Source organism: Lonchura striata, chromosome 2 (assembly GCF_050655825.1).
Source record: "Lonchura striata isolate lonStrDom1 chromosome 2, ASM5065582v1, whole genome shotgun sequence".
Lineage (NCBI taxonomy): Eukaryota > Metazoa > Chordata > Aves > Passeriformes > Estrildidae > Lonchura > Lonchura striata.
In genome coordinates this window covers 4,510,872-4,529,465 of record NC_140704.1, presented here as the reverse complement: position 1 = coordinate 4,529,465, position 18,594 = coordinate 4,510,872, and the positions used below count along the sequence as shown (strand labels likewise).

General features: G+C 40.0%; 1 protein-coding gene across 9 annotated transcripts in view; it reads right to left on the bottom strand.

Annotated features, from left to right (window-relative positions):
* The window catches only part of CTDSPL (CTD small phosphatase like), a 78,992-nt gene that overhangs the window by 24,539 nt on the left and 35,859 nt on the right, over positions 1-18,594 (bottom strand). For 5 of the 9 annotated variants that reach the window (XM_077789566.2, XM_085563024.1, XM_085563036.1 and 2 more), the window contains 2 exons: positions 8,221-8,375; positions 1,453-1,485 (listed from right to left, as the gene is read on the bottom strand). In XM_077789566.2, the coding sequence (XP_077645692.1) occupies positions 1,453-1,485; positions 8,221-8,375 (188 nt within the window). The remainder of the gene's footprint in view (positions 1-1,452; positions 1,486-8,220; positions 8,376-18,594) is intronic. The other 4 variants (XM_077789575.2, XM_085563029.1, XM_085563040.1 and 1 more) reach the window with 1 other exon arrangement.

Genomic DNA, 18,594 nt, shown 5'->3' with positions numbered 1-18,594 from the left:
CATTTTCCTACCACTGTCCAAATCTAACAGAGCACTGTTTTAACATTGCAAAGACAGTGTTCTAACAAAGCATCTGATTTAATTTCTGTACCTGTCAAAGCTCTACTCATTTCTCCTTCCAAGATTTTGTTCTGTTTGAATTCTTGTTCTGTTTGTACCTACAGTCACTCTTGGGAAAGGTTTTTATTCCAGGTCAGAGCACAGCCAGAACATGTTTCATGTTCAAATAATTCCTAGTGGAGCAACTACAGTCACCTAACAGAATTTGGCAGGTATGTAAAAAAGAAAAGTAATTTGGAAATCAGCATTTTCTGATTTACATTTGAGGTTTTTCTATTCCTAGACTTGCAGAAATACAAATCACATGCATGTCCATGCCTGTCTACATACACACCATGCATGAGCCATACCAGAAATAACAGGTAAGCAATGAAGAGGAATTTCCAACAGCTCTCAAATGCAAGAGAAGCTGTTGGAAAAGGGAAGATGTGCACAGCCACAGGGATCTCCTGGCACTGTTGCACTGCAGCACAGACAGGGGGATTCTTACAGGAGATTTTGGAATGCTGGGCTACGTGAGAAGGAAGGGAAAGAAGAAAAAGAATGGCATCTTGGGGAATATCCAGGCCTTTAAAAGCTACCAAGTATCTCAAACAAGAGGGCTGGGTCATTATCTCCACACATCAGCACTGCTGTTTTCTGGGAAACTCTGCAATGATGAAGTATTGTAAACAGCAAAGGAGCTCAAAAAAGAAAAGAAAAAAAAGTATTTTCAGATTTACAAAGCCTAAGCCTTCATCCTTGTGAAAAAAGAGCAGCTTTTTCACCAAAAAAGGTTAATACTAATTAAATTAAAAGCTTCAGTTTGAAGGACTTGGGGTTTTTTTCTGCCTTTTATTTAGCTTTGAAAAATAATTCAGATGCCAAACAGCATTCCAAGTTTAATCCAGGGAAGATAAACAGAAATATTACAGCCCATAAAGCAGCAGCTGATACCAAGAGCATCATCTCAAACAAGAGCAGTAATGAGCAGCAGTCAGTGTGCTCTGTTTTCTTAACGTGACTTATTTCAAATAAATTATGCAGTTGCCAACTCTTCTTTTCAACTGGAATACAGGGGGAAATGAGAGGAAAAGGTTTTTGTAATTGTGTCTCATATAATGATGATGAGTCACCTTTTGCCTCTATCAAAAGAAATAATTTTCAGACTACCTCATGTGTTTTCAAAATGCTAAAAATTCAGAAGAAACCCAGATAAAACCCAAACTCTTCTTTCAGTCCCTGCAGAAGACATGCAGTTCAATTCACCTCTGGGGAAACAACATTACAGACAGAACACAAAATCCTTTTGTTAACATGCAACACAAAACAGACCTGTTAGACTGCAACATAAAATGAATCAAAGCAAAAGTCATGAAAATTATTAAAAGAAAAAGGGATAAAAATACATACACTTGGTATAGGCATGACCTGCATCTGGTCACCCTGGGGAAAAAGAAAAAAAAAATCACTGTAAGGGTAATGGCTTTTAAAGGGAAGAACAAAGGTCTGGAGCAGTAAATGTAGCACTCAAACATTTTAAACCAAAAGTTCAAAGTATTCAAGAAACCAGGGTAAAAAAAAAAAAAATAAAAACAGGATTTTGCATTTTAGTTGCTGAAATGATCTGTTAGTATACTGGCATTTATGATTTTTAGGAGACTGGACTGATAAAACCCATGCTATGATTAATAAGAGATGACAATAAGAAAGTACCTGTATTTACTGGAACTTTTTCAGTTTTAAGATCTACTTATGGGTATATTTGTCAATTTTCACTGCAGCAGCAAGAGGCTGAGCCAGAGCCTGGCAGAGGGAAGAACTCCTTGAACCCAACTTCACTTGAGACAGCTGACTTGAAAAAAACAGTATTTTCACTTAGGCAACAGCAAAATGTCCGAGAAGGACATGATGATGTTAACTTAATCCAAGGAATCCCACTTTCTCCATCCAGCAGTGCCAGTGCTGTTCCCATGGCCTCACTTTTCCACCACACTTGGGAGAAGGCAGGAAATTCTTGGCCAACCTGATCTTTTTTTCTCATCCTTGGACATCCAGAAACAAGGACAGCTCCAAAATGTACAAAGCCTGGCTCAAATGGGTAACACTCACTCAGCTCAAACTCTCACTCAAATGTGTAAAGTATTTTTGAAGCTGGAGCTCTATTTTCTCATCTGTCTAATCCTTCAAAACCAACTTTATTTCCTGGTGAGCACAGCATATTAAAAAAAAAAAAAAAAAAAAAGGAAGCTGATCCTTCTAGCATAGATGTTGCTTGGGTAGATGATTTTATTCTTTAATATTTGGACAACACAGGCTCTGATCTCCAGCAGAGAAACTATTCAAAGGGCTGTTTTCAACACTAGAACAGCCTCTTCCAGCTGAAGAAGCCTCCTGCTTATTTGTTTTCAAGTCTACCAGTGTTGACACATCACTGTCAAACAGAAATAACTCTGTATTATTTTTAAATGCTCTTTTTTAGTGCTGCTCAGCAGAATTTTTTTACTGAAGTTTGCCCAAAATCTGGAGAAGCTGAAGGAGCAACTACAGAACAGTAGCTACCATGAACTATCAAAAACTTGGCACTAGTAAAAAGTACCTGATTTCTAGAAAAACAAAGAGAAAAACTTGTATTTACAAGTTTTCCTCGGGGAAATAGCAATAAGAAAATAAAAAAATATATAATTTGGTATATTAATGTCCTGTTAGTGGAACTGGCTTTCATGAGAACCCAAAACCAAAGCTGCTAAAGGACTTGCATTACTGTTTGCCTAATTTTTCTCTAAGAATTTCTTAAATTAATTTTTTTTAAAAAAAACAAGCAAATTTCTTAAGAGGAACCCTGGAAATACCTATGCAAAAATCCGAACAGTAATAAAAGAGATGGGAACAAGAAAAACAATCAGAAAGAAGTGCAATAGTCTGCTGGGAAAGCAAAAGTGCTCATGAACAGGCAAATGCTTCTTAAAAACAAGCCTGCTCTGGGAAACTTCTTACAAGGTCCTGCCTCATTTCCTAATGCCTTGGAACAGGAAGGGAAATGGGTCATAACAGCAGAGTTTGAAAGAGATGACAGATGACCACATTTGTTGAAGGCTTTCCACGAGCTCCTGATGTTGGTAGCAGAACAAAGCTGTTCCTAGAATGCCAAAATTTCTCTATTGTATCCCTAAGACAATCCAGGAACTGATTTGTCCCCAGCCATTGAAATAAGTTTTTTTTTTTTCTTTTCCCCATGGGTTTTATTTTTTCCATGCTATATACAGATGGAATGATAAATCCTATCTTTTCCTTTAGCTGCATAATTTTTAGTTTGAAACAACAACTTCCAGCACTGTGTTCCTTACTTACCCTGTCTATGGTCATGTGTGGCCTCAATGAGCACCAAGTGACAGACCACAATATTTTGCTTTTTTCCAGAACAGTCTGTATTCCAAGATAAAGAAGCTGTTTCACTTTAGGAGAAGAAGCTGACTAAAATAACAGATGTATCCTATTAGTTTCTTTAGCACAAAGCTTGCTCTGTAGACCATGACAGGTTATTTTAAAAACAATAGTACAGTTATCATTTGACACTTAAGTGACCTGACAAACTCTCAAGCTGTCTCTTAATAAAGAAGACTTTTTGGGAGACAAAGAAGGTCAGAATGAGTGGGTAAAGAGAGGAACCTCAGCACTCCCCACAGCTCCTGAAAGGTGGCTGTGCTCAGCTGGGGCTGGGCTCTTCCTCCAGGAACTGACAGAACCAGAACACACAGCCTCGAGCTGCACCAAGGGAAACTCAGGTTGGATATTAGGAAAAGTTTTTTACAGAAAGGGTGACAAAATTCTGGAATGGCTACCCAGGGAGGTGGTGGAATCACCATCCCTGGGTGTGTTTAGCAAAGCCTGGATGTGGCACTGGGTGCCAGGGTTGAGTTGAGGTGTTGGGGCTGGGCTGGACTCGATCTTGAAGGTCTCTTCCAACCTGGTCATTCTGGGAATTGGTATGAAGAGGAGATTTTGCTTTCTAAACACACCTTCCACACATCTTGATGGTGACCAACAGAGCCAAACACGAGGAATTTTCTTGCTCTGATCAGAGAAAGTTAAGCAGGAGACAAAGCACAGTGATTGACATCAATCTCAGCTATCTGCCTCCACACTGGAGAGGGATTTCCACCTCTGCTCAGAAAGCCTGTCATTAATGATGTCCTCATCACAGAGCCCACACTCCTGCTGCTCCTTGAGGTCTCTCCAGCATGAAGGAGATGCTACCTTGACCTCAAGAATGTGCTCCCTACAAGCTGTTCTCCTCATTTTGCTGGGCCATACTCATGTGGGACAGAGAGAAGATCCTCTCCACTGTGCTGTGTTATAGAGATCCCTGAAGCAGGGAAGAGTGTTGGAGACACGACCACAGGGCATCTAGACAGCTTTCCAAGATCACCTGGGAGATGATGGAATCATGCAGTGGGGAGAAAGAACCACAACTTTTGGAGTGAGGTGGAAATTCAGTGATAGGAAAAGCAGAGGGAGCAGCTGCTGCCCCCAGAAAAAGCCTCCTGCTAATTCTGTCTTCTTCCCTGGTGCGTGTGGATCAAGAGCTTCTCCTCTAACCCAGCAAGTATAAAAATCCCTTTCCTCACTCATGCTTCATCTCATTAACTGGAGCCATCTGCCTGATCTGGATCTTGCTGTGAAACAAAAGCAAGGAGGACTGCAGTGGAAGTGGGTTTGGAGTGAAATGGCAAAGTGCCCACAGACTTGTCAGGGCTCCCTCACCCACCACGACTGAAAGCAAAGGGAAAAAGGAGTTTGTATCTTGCTTTTCTCACCTTTCTCTATGTGGAGTCCCCCTTCAAGTCTGAATGAATGAAATCTGTATCCATAAACACCTCAAAAGTCAGGTAACAAACTTATCCAGAAGAAAAAACTGACATGCAGGAAACACAAGAATTGAGCGAAGTTGCTAAATGAAGAATGGAAACTGAGATTTGAATTTATCCCAAAGGAAACAAAACACAATTCTCTCTCCCAACACTAAAGCAAAAAAAAAGTGGCTGGAAGGTGTTAGGGATCTGCCTGCTGCAGAGGAGGCAGGAAAAAATTATAAAGGAGTTCATTAAGCTGAATATTCTGTGCTCCCAGTGACACATCTGGCTCAGCATCCGAGCTGCAGGCAGGCTGACACACCCACAGATATCACATCTTACAATGCATCTTCTGCTGTGCTGAATAGCTGCTGCATTTGGAGGAAAACAAATATGCCACAGTTTCAGTAAATACAAGTTATTGTTGAAAGAAATATTGTATTGAAACTTTAATAGACAGAAATGGACCATTCATTACCAGTATTAGAGTCACACTTGGACAAGCAGCTGCTCTGTGAGTAGAAGGTTTAAAAGAGAACTCAATATTTTAAAGAAGTTTTTGGGCTTTCTTTTTTTTTTTTTTTCCCACTCACAGAATAAAATTCAGCACTGAAAGGAACTGTTTAACCAAAACCATGCTTAATTTGGTGTTTCTTCCAACCCCATGAAGAAGTGACAGAACACTTGACATCTCAAGCCCCATCAAGTCACATCATGAAGCACTGATTTCATTTTTTGTCTACTAAAGCCATATAATAACAACAATACAAATTGTGTCACACGTCGTCATTACTCTGAACAAAATTTCAGTGCTGTGTTTTCAACTACTTCATAAAATACCCTTTCCCCACTTTCCCTCCTTTTGAAGAGGGCAGCATTTACAAAAATCAAGATTTCTAATTAGAAGGAAGTTAGCTTATCACATCAGCCTTAGAATGTGCCAGAAGCAACACAGAACACTGAATTCCAGTGAAACCAGCAGAAGCTTTCCCCAATTCCTTTCCTTCCTCTGAAGTCCTTAGCACCAGTTTTCATGTACCAACTCCAATGAATAGTAAAGACATAAGGAAAGTACCTCCAAGCCATTTCATTCTCATTTCTAGTGGCAACTGCTTGACATCATTGTGCAATTTTCCTTGTCCATTTTTTAAAGGAAAGGGTCACACCACATGAACTGACTGGCCCGGTCAGAAGTGAACAGTGATGTGATAAATAATTAATAAAGCATAAAAGAGAGAGCAGATTTAACTAAGTGACCATCTGAGCAGCAGCTTAACAGAATTTAAACAATTCCTACCTGGCAGTGAAGCTAATGCAAAAAAAAAAAAGAGCTTTAATGAAATAGCAGAGGAATTTAAGCAGTGGGTTGTCAGGTTTCATTTTCTTTCCTGACAGGCAATTTTATCATTCCTGGACATTTCATTTCACCAATTTAGAATTCAAGGCCCACTGGTGCTTCCCCCACCTTACTTATTTCTCAATCTAGACAAGACGGGCAGTGTAACTCCACTAAATTCAAGCAGCCTGCACAGATCTGAAACAGCTCTCTTGGTAAAAATCACCAGTCCAACAGTGTAACAATATTCAAAAGTCTTCAATGCTCTTTTGATCTCCTTAGAAGGTTTTCCTACTTAAACTGTGTTAACACTCAAAATAAAGACAGTATAAACACATATAGAGCTTATTAATCTTTAACACAGCATTTAAAATAGCAATGTCACAGACTTATTTTACTTCAAGAACCAACTGAAAGTTCAGCTATATTGATTTCTTCTAAAAAGATATGAATATCTGAGTGCCTTTCATTCATTTGAAGAAAACACTCTTTAATTAAATTATATTCAACATATTCTTTGAATTTTTTTCAATCTTGTACATTTTGATCTGGTCATTTTAGGAATGCTGTGATTTGTGTCCTGGTCTTGAGTACAAGTATTGCACAACTCCAGAACTGCTCACTGAGGCAGCACAGAGTGAGGATGAAAACTTGTGTGGACAGTCATGCGATCTCTCAAGGCATAACACGCATTTAGAAAATAATTGTTTTGCAAAATGCAAGCTGGACACTACTGACTTCAGACCATTTTAACTCATGTTTTTCTACAGAAAAAACAAACTTGGTTTTATGTTTTAGTTTCTACTGAAGTCCCATTTTCTCTCAGCTGTAGTTCTGTCAGTTGCCTCACTCCTTCCTCCCTTCCATTCCACAGCATAGTGGAAAGGAAATTTTAGTAGCTTCCCATCCCCTTCTTTCCTCAGATGAACGTGTGCATACATGTTACACACTCCTCAGCCTTCCCTTCAGCACATCCAGGCTAGATTTCCCTCCTTTCACTCAAAATGTCCCTTGGCTAGCAGAAGAAGTCTAAAAATACATGTACAGTCCCTCCTCTTGGCAGGATTTTCAGTGCAATCTACCTCTGTGAGAGCAGTTTCAGCAGGAACTGTTACAGTTCAGACTTTACCTCCACACAGAAATCTCCATCACTTTCATCTGCTCTCCTTCCCTCTCTCCCACCAAACAGTTCCTTGCTCTTACTCCTGAGCTTTTCAGAATTCAAACACAACCAGCAGAATTCAAGACAGAGTAAAATGGACTGAACAAGGGAAGGAAGGAAGGAAGGAATAAGTTGCATCAGACATGAAAAATTGTGTGAAAAGCAGGATAAAGAACCCATAGAGAGATCTCCATTTCTGCAATTATTTTCCATAATAGATTCACCTGTATTTGCAATCTCAGTGTACTGGAAACTGTATGGAAAACTTGGCATTCCTATGTTTGCCATATTGAACTGAAATTCTTCAGATCGTAACAAAAATGCACTCAGTGTTGTCAGATTTATAAAGAAGAAATTTGTGTTGCATTGTTTGTATTCTATCTGTATTTGCATCTAAAATCTCCATCCCTTCATTTGACTCATTAAACAAAACTTATTAACCTTGAAAAATGGCCAAAAGCTGCTATCCCTGGAATCAGCATGTATTGAATGTTAGTGGACTGCTTAGAAAAAAAGTCTAAATAATAATGATTCTTTTGATTTGATGTAGCTGAAATTTTATGAGAAGTGTCCAATTTTTTAATGTCTCAGGTTTTAAATGTTGGTTGTTTACAGAATGTAAAGTGCCAGCATCCACAACAGAAATATTAGTTTTATATTACAGATGAATAGACAGTATTAGCAATCCACCATCAAACCAGTAATTTTTTTTTCTGTACCTCACAGCTGTTCCCCATGAGTGAAATTTGTATAGGACAAACCTCTGGAAGCAGAATTAATCCTTGCTTACAAAACACCCACATGATAGCAAAGTAAGACAAAATCCTGACCTTCTGAAGTCCTCCATTCTCCTCCACCAAAGGAGGCAGAGCACTGGTGCTGTTGGTGGATGGTGGCTCGACATTGTAGTCACGAAAGCAGCAGAATAAGGTGCTAAAGATACTTCGACTCCTCTGCTTCTTCAAGCTGATATTACATTGGGACACTGGGGAAAAAAAAACACACAGCAGAAATATAAATTCATGCAGTACAGACCTGGTTTTCCAACTACTGAACTGAAGATGTAGGGTTTCTATACCCAGAAATCTTTATCAAGTCTTAAGGTTACTGTGATTTTTCAGCATATTGAGACTGCATTTCTTCTTTTTTTTTAACACATTTCTTCCCTTGCCAGACTTGTACAGTGACATCCTGGAACTCTGCATAATCACACTGAGACAACACAGAGTGTTTTCCCAGTAATATCATAAACCCAGTTATTGGATGGTTCGGTGTGGGGACAGATGGAGGAGACATGGGGGTTGGGGTATTCCAGAGTAGAGAAAATGGAGCCCCAAGACCAGCTTGGGAGGGCAAACAGAAGGTTTTATCCAGAAACTCAGGAGGAGGGGTGTAGGAGTAATAACCAATGAGGGTAGAACTGGGGAGGGGTCTAAGGCAGGACTAACAGATCATAAACCCAGTTATTGGATGGTTCGGTGTGGGGACAGATGGAGGTGACATGGGTTCCAGAGTGGGCTCATAAGGAGGAGAAAATGGAGCCCAAGACCAGCTTGGGAGGGCAAACAGAAGGTTTTATACAGACATCAGGAGGAGGGGTGTAGGAGCAATAACCAATGAGGGTAGAACTGGGGAGGGTCTAAGGTGGGATGGATAGATCATAAAGCTATCAGGAAACAGGGGAGTGGAATAACACAAAGTAACATATAGGGTGTGGAGTGTAACCAAATGGACAGGGAACACTCTGGAAGAAGGGGAGGGGACTAGAAGGAGTGACAGGGAATGTTCTAGGGAAAGGGGCAGGGAAAGGGAGGATTGACAACTTGGAGGGGAGGAGTTAGGGAAGAGCTCGGGAAGATTGACAGCTGGGGAGGGGAGGAGATTAGGGAGGAAGGAAATGAACAAACATTAAAAAAACCTCAATTTAAGGCAAAAACACATCACCACACTTGCTTATTGGTCTACCAGGATAAAAAGAACCTTAAAGTAGTAAAAAATTACATACAGCTGAATGAAAGCAAGTGTAGCATTTTTAAAGAATGAAAATTGTAGTTGAAAATAATACTTTTGAGAAACGAAATGCACATAAGGCATCCAGGGATGCCCCTAAGAAAAAAACTCCTGAATACACATTAAAATAAAAAAAGACTAAAACAGAAGACTTGGAGAAAAGTTTTAGAATGTTTTAAGCAAGACTTCATTTGTTCACCAAATATTTTAATGATCTATTATCATACTTGTAGTTAATGCTTATTTAGAAGGATTTATTTCCTGCTCTGGGTAGGAAATCATCCCCTCACATCCCAAAGTTAGAGGGCAAGTGAAATTCTTAGTAAGTCACATCATTTCCATATTTGCCAAAATACTTTTCCACTTTAAGGCAGTGAGCACTTCCCAGGTTCAGTTATTAATTGCTATTACGAGCAATGTGTACCAATATCCAAAAGTAAATGTGTTTTATAGACTTTCACCAATTTAAAAAGTGCTCCCATGACAGGATGAAGTCAGAACTGTGCAGAGATTTGTGTGCTTAAAGAAGTGTTTCATTACTTTAAAAAACATCTGTAAACTGAAACCAATCCAGCACCACTTATCAATATTCCAGCGAAACAGAAAACAATAAAGAACTCTGGCCACCAGTGCTGCTACAAGTTATAGTAAAATACTAATTCTCAAAATGTCATATTCTGTGTGCAACAACACAGTTTCAGAAATCCCCAAAGGATACCTGGGCAGTTGGGAAGGACATTTTCAAAACACTCAGAAAAAATGGTATTGCAAGCACAAGCAAGTCAGTTGCAATACAATCCTGGCAAGGAGAACGCCTTTCCGACATTAAAAATTGAAATACGCTGAAATTAGAACGGGAAGAACAATGCTGTGTGTCCTGCTGCCTGCAGCTACTGCCACAGAAACCTTGCTAATAATTTCTGGTTTGTTTTCAGCCTCTACTTAAAAATATGAGGGCAAATTATCTAATTTGAATGTAGGTATCAATTACAGCAGGATGCTTAAATTCCTAACTCACCACCTCAGCTGCACAACAGATCAATGGGAACACCAAAACCACTCCAGAACTAGTATTTGTATCATCTCTACTTACTACAGAATGGGATAATAAATTGCCTAAATAAACATTCAAAAATCTCTAGATAAAAAATACTGATTGGTCCAAACCATCTAAGAATAATTGGATCAAATCATACATTTGAAATCTGGCCACTCCCTTTCACTTACTTAAACATTTTACTAGGGAAAAATTCCTTCATGTTGGTGTTTAGTCTTGACAATTCTGCCATTCATAACAGTGGTGTTTCAAATAGGTCTTTCCACTAATTTACATGTTATTTTAACAGGATTTTCTTTAATAAGCTATTATAGAGGTTTCACAGTGACTTAACAAATGATAATTTTGGATGCAGTAAGGAACAGAATTTCTCAGGTGGCTTTATGTGCTGTGCTATGTTAAAATACAAGCACTGCACACAGAAAATGTTTACATCCATATCTCATTTTTAGCAACTCTGAGTGTTGTGCATCATGGAAAATAAAATAGTTCCTCCTTCCTCAGTTACCCTGAGCCACCTGCGATCTGTGTGCTGTTCCCTGGATTTGCTTTCCTTGAAGCAGTGACAGCACAAATATAACTATAAAGTTGCAAAGAAGCAATGATGTTGAATTACCAACACAAATTAAGGCATTCTGAACGGCAGCACATTTTAAAGAGGAAAAGCTGCTGAGCACAAAACCTGGCAATCCTTAAAAAGTTCATAGGTGAGACCAGGTACTAACAAAAACGGAAGGGTAAACTGAGTTATCCAAACTGCACATCTGAGCAGCATCCAGCATATGGAATTTAAAAATAATTAAGACTTCCTTTTCTCCCCCCTCCATCTGTTAGAAGTTACCTCAGTTTCTGGAGCTGATTTCCTCCCCAGACACTCTGAACCATCACTCCCCCACCACACTGAACATCGAGGACATTTCAGTGACGTTTTCCACCTCAAACCCTGCACGTGGAACACGTCAACACCATGTCCCAAAAAAGCCCAGGCAGAGCAACCCCACAACATGAAAATATGTTATCTGTGAAAGCAGAGAAGGCAGAGAGCAGCAGGTATCTGCAGGAAGGTTGAAGAAGGATCAGGGTGAGGCTGGAGAGCTGCTCTCCCCTCCCACCACCCCAGGTTCACTCCAAGTGCAGCGTAAGGACCTCCTCACCTGAACACACCAAATGTGTGTGTGCAATAATCCTCAACAAATTCCCCTTTCATGGCTTTGTCCCATCATTTTGGAACCTACACCAACTCCTAGAGCCCAAAGTATCATATGGCAGGAAGGTCCACAGCTCAACCAAGAGTTCAGCTGCTTTCGAGCTCCAAGCATCCTTGTTTCTTACCTTTCTGCAGTCCCTAATTCATAATTTTGAAGCAGGAAGAGAGGGACTGGAAGCACACACTATCCAGGATAAAAGGAAGAAATTCCACCATGAATTTATATACCCACGCAATGCTTTGTTCTCTTGCTTTTCTAATAATTCCTAATATCTTACTTCAGGTTTACAACAAGTGAACATTGGGCTAATGCGATTTTTCAGATATGATTATAACACCAAGATCTCTTCATTAGAAGGGATTTCAGGCATCACTGCAAATATAAATCAAGAATTCTTATAACTTTCCATGCAGAAAATGTCACATGTATTTCCATTTAATTCCATCTGCTATTTTCAAGGCCAGTCATTCAAAGTCATGCTGCCTTCCTACAACTTTTCACAGTTAAATTTTAAATCTATATACAGATGCACATATAAAGACACACATCTATTTACGTGCACCAACAAATACATAAGCTTTTCCCTCACTAACTCTGATCACTTTATTTCCTTTTCTATGTGGTTTAAGGTCACACTGAAGAGCAGAATGCACAGATCCAGCACTGCTTCACTCCTGAGGGTCTGCAAGAGCCTCCAGTGGAGCACTTGGCCAAATTACCTGAGTTTGTACAACATTATTTGCAGGCAGGGTCAGAAAGAGGAGCACAGTTCTTCCTGTCTAGAAGGGAAGTAACTCTGGTGAAGACTGCTCCCAGTTTAGGGTCTCACCTGTAATTTCCAGATGCCATTTCTAAGCCTCACTGCCCAGGACCCCTGTGCCACCCACTGTTTGAGGGTATGTTAATCTCTGAATTGTCTGGAATCCAAAGACAGTCCCAAAACTGTGCTCATGGAAGTCTTCTGGCAAGTCTTAACAAACGCACAGCACTGCTAAGGCTGGGGAGGGGCTCAAGAAAAGATAAAGGCAATTTAAAAAATAAATTCCTGCAATAACATAAGCTCAAAAGGGAGGTATGGAGCAATACTGGATCATTTCCAAGAGAACAGGGAGAAAAAGGCCATAACAAACCCCAAGTATTAACACACACAGGTATAATAACTCCAATATTGTAACAGAAATTAATACAAGAGGTGCTAATAGAAGTAATCTACAGCATCTTCTCCACACACAGGACAGGGGAGGCAGAAGGGCTGTGCTGCTCTCCCACCAGGACACTTCCAGCAGCAGCACAAGTTACACAGCCAAGAAAAAGATTTCCCTCTCATGCACTGTACCCTAAAAAAGTTCAGTTGAGGGCTTCCCCCATCCGATTTTGCTGTAGTGGTGTGAAATTACAAAAGCAGATTTTTTTTATGCAGCCACAGTAGCACAAAGCCCTTGCTGCTGCAGGAAGCCACCTTGACATGACTGGAAGGCTCCAAGCCCACCCCTCTGCAGCCAGAAGTGAGCTAATTACTGCTGAATTTTTCCTAATTAAATGAATGCAATATCCAGTTCTTCCAAATAATATAAACTGGGTAATGAGACTTCCCTGCTTACAGATGAACTCGCTAAATCAAATAACATGAACATCTGGGTATGGTGAGCTCTCACCATAAGTTTGTTTATAACACAGGATGGAAAGAGGCGAGTCAGAATTAAGTGATATTAAACAAAGCCTTTCTTCAAAGCAAGCAGTTTTACAATCTATACATGATTAGAAATGCATAATTTCTCCAACTTCTTAAGAGGCTGTATCTGATCTTCTCAGAAAAGAGAAATTTTATATCCCACATGCCTCAAGATAGAAACAGTTAGGTAGAAAAATCATCAATTGCTGACACAGCTCCTCCTTTTGTGATGTGACCAGGACAGAAATTGTTTTACAACACCTGGTGCCAAATCTGCATGTGATGCCCTCATAACTTTGGTTTTAAAATGCCATTTGCAGTTTATCATTGAAAGGTTTGACCTCCTGTGTAAACTTTGCAGAAAGTACAGCAACAAAAGCACTGTCACATACCTGAAATAACCACCCAAAACTGGATTAACCTTCAAGCATGTAAAGCCCAACCAAATTGCTCGGCTTAAATTCAGCATGTGAAACCCCAGAATTATCTTAATTTCAACTGAAATTGGCAATCTTTCTCCCCCCAGCAGCACAATTAAGTAAAAGTAAGGTTTTGGGTCTTCCACTGAAATTATTACTTCGAAGGGAGAGATCCCAAACTAGTTTAGTGAATAAAAAATCTTTCCAAAACATTTGACTCTCCCTCTACACCAACCTGTTTCCCAGGCATTCCATTAGTAGTTTGCTCTGGATGGAGTTGATAGGCAAGGAAAAAAGCTTGAATACATAAGGCAGGTGGGGACATGAGGGAAAAATAACCAAGTAACTTATTCTTATTTTTGAGATAATTTCTTTAGGTGAGTGCACTTGGATCTGAAAAAAATTGTCAGCATGATTTAGGAGCTTTTAGGGAATTTTAGGAAAAAAATGAACATTACTCTTAGTAAATGATTCCATGATGCTTTGGAAAAAAAGCTTATGAGTTGCACCTGTAAGCTAGGATGAAATAGCTACACAAGAACTGCTTTTCCTGTAACTTATCCTTCTATCTGCTTATTCTAACAGAAGTTATGCAGTGGATATCAGAAAACTACAGTTTTATTTCCATACCTCCCAAAGTCCTCTAAAATACAATTTCACATAATACCTAGGACAAAAATGATCAGGATGGATGTTAATTCATCCATCAATTCAGCTAAAGCTGTATGAAGAAAAAAGAACTCTACCTAACCAAACAAAGCTTTGGAAACATTTCTGTCACAGCAGCTTAAAGCTAAAAAGCCTCCCTTATTCCACCCTACATAAATTATTTATTACAGTCCTCCAATCTGGGCAGATTAAATATCTGCTGTTGGTTATTGGATGCTCATATTTTGAGGAGCAGAGGTAGTGAAATTCTAAAGTCACTTTTAAAAGCCACGATGGAGAACTCAGCACTACTGTCTCTGTAAGGGCTGTGATGCCTCATGAAACGTAGCCAGTAAATGTTAAAAACAACAACTGCACACAGAAGCCTCTTCAATGACAAGGAGGGATAAGAAATCATGAAAAGGCTCAAAACAGCACAAGAACCTGATGGATCTCAAGGCAAATTCCAAAACCTTAACGCTGTTGCTGCACTTCAGTCTTCATGCTGTGGTTTGGCTGGACACATATATATGATGGTATAGCCTTCATATATGAGTCAGCTTCTCATATAAGCCATGATTTAAACATCTTTTGCAGTATTCCACAAGTGAGGAGAGCTGCTACTAGGCAAGATCATTTAAAAATAAATTCATCTGTCAGAGCCCACCTCTGGCATTTATTCAGCCCTAAAACTGAAGGCAGATCCACTGCTGCAGGGGTATAACCACATTTCAGAGTGAAGCTCAAAAGTTAAATACTGCTTTAAGAACCCAATTAACCTGCTGAACCACATTCTGAGCAAAATACCTTCAAATTCAAATTAAACAGGGCAGATTTTGGCTGCCTCCTCCCTTTCTCTAGTGCCTGACAAGCTGACAGGGCTACACTGAGACCACTTCCAATTCTGAGAAGCAGCACATGTAAATCTGTATCTCCAAAGGACTGAAAAGCAGGGCTCCTGTAATCCAGGAAGGAACTAATTAGCAAGCAGCACTTTCATTCTTGTGCCTGTATTGCTTGCCACTGAAAAAGCCACTGGGATCAGAAGATGGATGAGGATACAAAGGAGAAGTTTAGGAGATGCTCAGCTTCAGTAACTCCCCCAGCAAGAGGAGCCAGGGAGCTGATGTACCTTTGCCTTTGACATAAATACCTGGACACTTCTTAAAGAGGAGCTGTATGTGCTCATCCAGCCTTGCCTGTGCTCTCCTTGGAGCAGCCAGGATGGATATGCCCCATTCTTTCACACATACACTGATGTGTGTAACTGAAAAACTACTAAACACACCAAAAAAGGTGCTACAAGGATATGCAACAATTTTCACATACACAGTTCACAGTAAAATCTTTTCCTAGTATTTTCTTTTTTTTTTTTTGAGAAGAGTGATAGCACTTCATAGCTTCCACAGCAGCCTGTGAACACACATGCTCAAAATATACATGTTAAAAAAAAATTAAATCGTAACATAAAATAAGTAGCCACGTCCCACAATCACCCTTCCTCAGCTAATAGTTTGAAACATGTACAAAAGACCAGAATCACTTAAGACAAAAAAAAAAAAAAAAATTAAAAGAAGTAACGCATTCATCTGGCATTACACTACACTCATTTCACACTACACTCAAGGCCAGGTTTGCAGCACTAGAGTTCAGTGCTAGCTGGCAAAAGTGCCTCAACTCCAAGCTTTTTACCTTGAAATCTCTCACTCCTGAAACAAAATTCATGTAGTGTAGAAGTGATGCCTTAAACCAGTTTAAGAGCCAAGTAAAACACAGCAAATAATGTGAAAGTAGCTGCAGTGCCACAAGATTGCCATGGTTTGTAACTGGGTGGTAAACCAAGCTAACTGAAGTATGCAAGCAATGCTATGGAGATGTATTATGATACAAAATAAACAGAATTTTCTGCAGTGGCATTATGGAGCCATTTCCCTGTCCCTGTAGCACTTCAAATGTTTTGTCTCAGCCCAATAATTTATAAATATTACAGATCAACAGCCACATACTGATACATTTACAGCACCAGCACACCATGATGGTTCCCTTTAAAAATGTTATTTTTTCTGAAAAACAGAGCATTTCAACCTCTTTGGTTGTTTTTTTGCTGTTTGAGCAAGGCTGGAGCTGCTGGATCTGGGTATTTTCCCAGCGCCGAGGTTTGGAGCGGCAGTTGAACAGGAAATACTGCGCAGTCTGTGCATGCATTACATTCCTGTCCCGCCCCGAGCAGCCGCCAACAAACAAACCTTTCTTCTATTAAAGAGAGAGACAGAAAAGAAAAAATACACTGCACAAAGTTCACCAGCAGATGTGGCCTGTGAATCCAACGCAGCCTTTTCTGCTGATAAAAAGAATTTGATGTATTTGCAATGTTGGTGTAACGTCACGGTTTGGTGGAGCTGGATCAGCAAAGACTTGGCAGCTTAAAGCTGCAAAATCTGCAGTGCTGAGGTTCCCTGAGCTGCTGCACCCACGGCAGAGGCTTTCTCTTGAGCAGGGTTTGCCAAATATAAGTAGCAAGGATTGTTTTATTTCCATTTTACTCAGCACTTGTTTGTTTTCCACCGTCAGTAACACACAGCAACCGGATCAGATGTTTGCGTATCTCAACTCGATTTCAATCGCTCCAAGGTTGGCCTGTTTGAAAAAAAAAAAATCTGGAAAATATTTAATAATGATTTGTTAAATACTTGGGAAGGAAGACAAAGGAGAAACAAACAAATGGGAATGGGAGCAGCACATGGGGTCAAAATGGTGTTTGTCAGTCAGGGCTGATCCCCTCTGGCACGGAGAGAGGATCCATGTGGGAAGGGCAGGGAAGCGAATGTAAACAAGCACGTGTTTATAGAGCAGAAATATGTACAGCATCCGCTCTGCCCCGGCCTCTGCTTACGTGGGACACGCTGGGAAAGGCAGGGAAGAACAATCTGCTCCATCCCCAGCAGCTCAAACCCAGGGGAAAAGCAGATCAGCAAGGGCAGCACCTGGAGCCATTGCATAGCCCAGGCAGTAACTGCTACCCCACACGTTCATTAAACTCACAGCTGGCACCATCATATTCATAATAATAATAATCAAAAAAGTATTGGAACTGGTGTTGATTGGACCAGCTAAAGAAAAGCCCTCTGGGAGTGTTTTCTTATTGCAATGGGTATGAACAGACAGAAGGACGGACACACACACAGCCTCTGCAGCCCCAGGCCACATCTTCCTGAAGAATTTATGCCATGAAATTAGTATGAAGTTACTGAAGAGCTGCAAAAACCTCATTTTCTGTGCTCCACACTGTGTAAAACACCAGGTTACCCACCTAGCCATACAGCTTTTACCCAATCATTGATTTTTCAAGAGAAAGAGAGATCCAAACCTAAAGAATATTGCTGGACATGGTACCTATAATCAGCTCATTTCCTTATCAAATTGGTTCTGTTGAATAAAGGTCTTTATAAGGGTTTTAATAGGGTTTTCTTTCCCCCCCAGTGACCAAAATTCAGAGCCAGGGGTTGTGAAATTAAGCAGAGCTTCTTCCTGCCTCCTGCCACACAAAGGTTGACTCAAATTTAAGTGACAGTTTTAGCTCTTCTATTTGATTTGAAAAGCGTAAGACAAGTGGTTCACCAAACACAAAGGTCGAAGAAATCCCTTGACTCTCTCCCCCAAAAAATACCATTACACCTCCAACCAAAGCCTTATCAAAACCTTGCTCATCTGAGGAGAATAAGCTTAATTTAATTTTCCTAAATATAGCCCAAAGATGTTCCCATAGAGACAGCAACATTGTATGTGGTACTTTTTGCAGCAAATACTTCAGCAAGACATCAAATCCAAAGCATTAATCTATTTTTGCAAGCTTTCTCCTCTCTTTCCTAGGAACAGCTCTTCTCTAACCAATTCATCTTGCAAAAATATGTTAAAGGGTGCTCCTCTGCAAGGAAAAGTTTTGTTTCTTCACTTTGCCTTATGAATTTTTCATTCTCTCCTGGGATATTTTCAGGCCAGGCTACAAGTCTAATTCCTGCCAGGGAAATTCACTCATCCAAAGTCTGCTCCCCAAAAGACACATCCCTAATAGCAAAAAAATCAAACTGGGACAACTTTTCTGCAGTTCCTTTGACTTCTCTTTCTAAACCCCATTTATTTCTCCCAATCCACTGGTATTCTGTGGATATTGAATGTCTCATAAAACATTC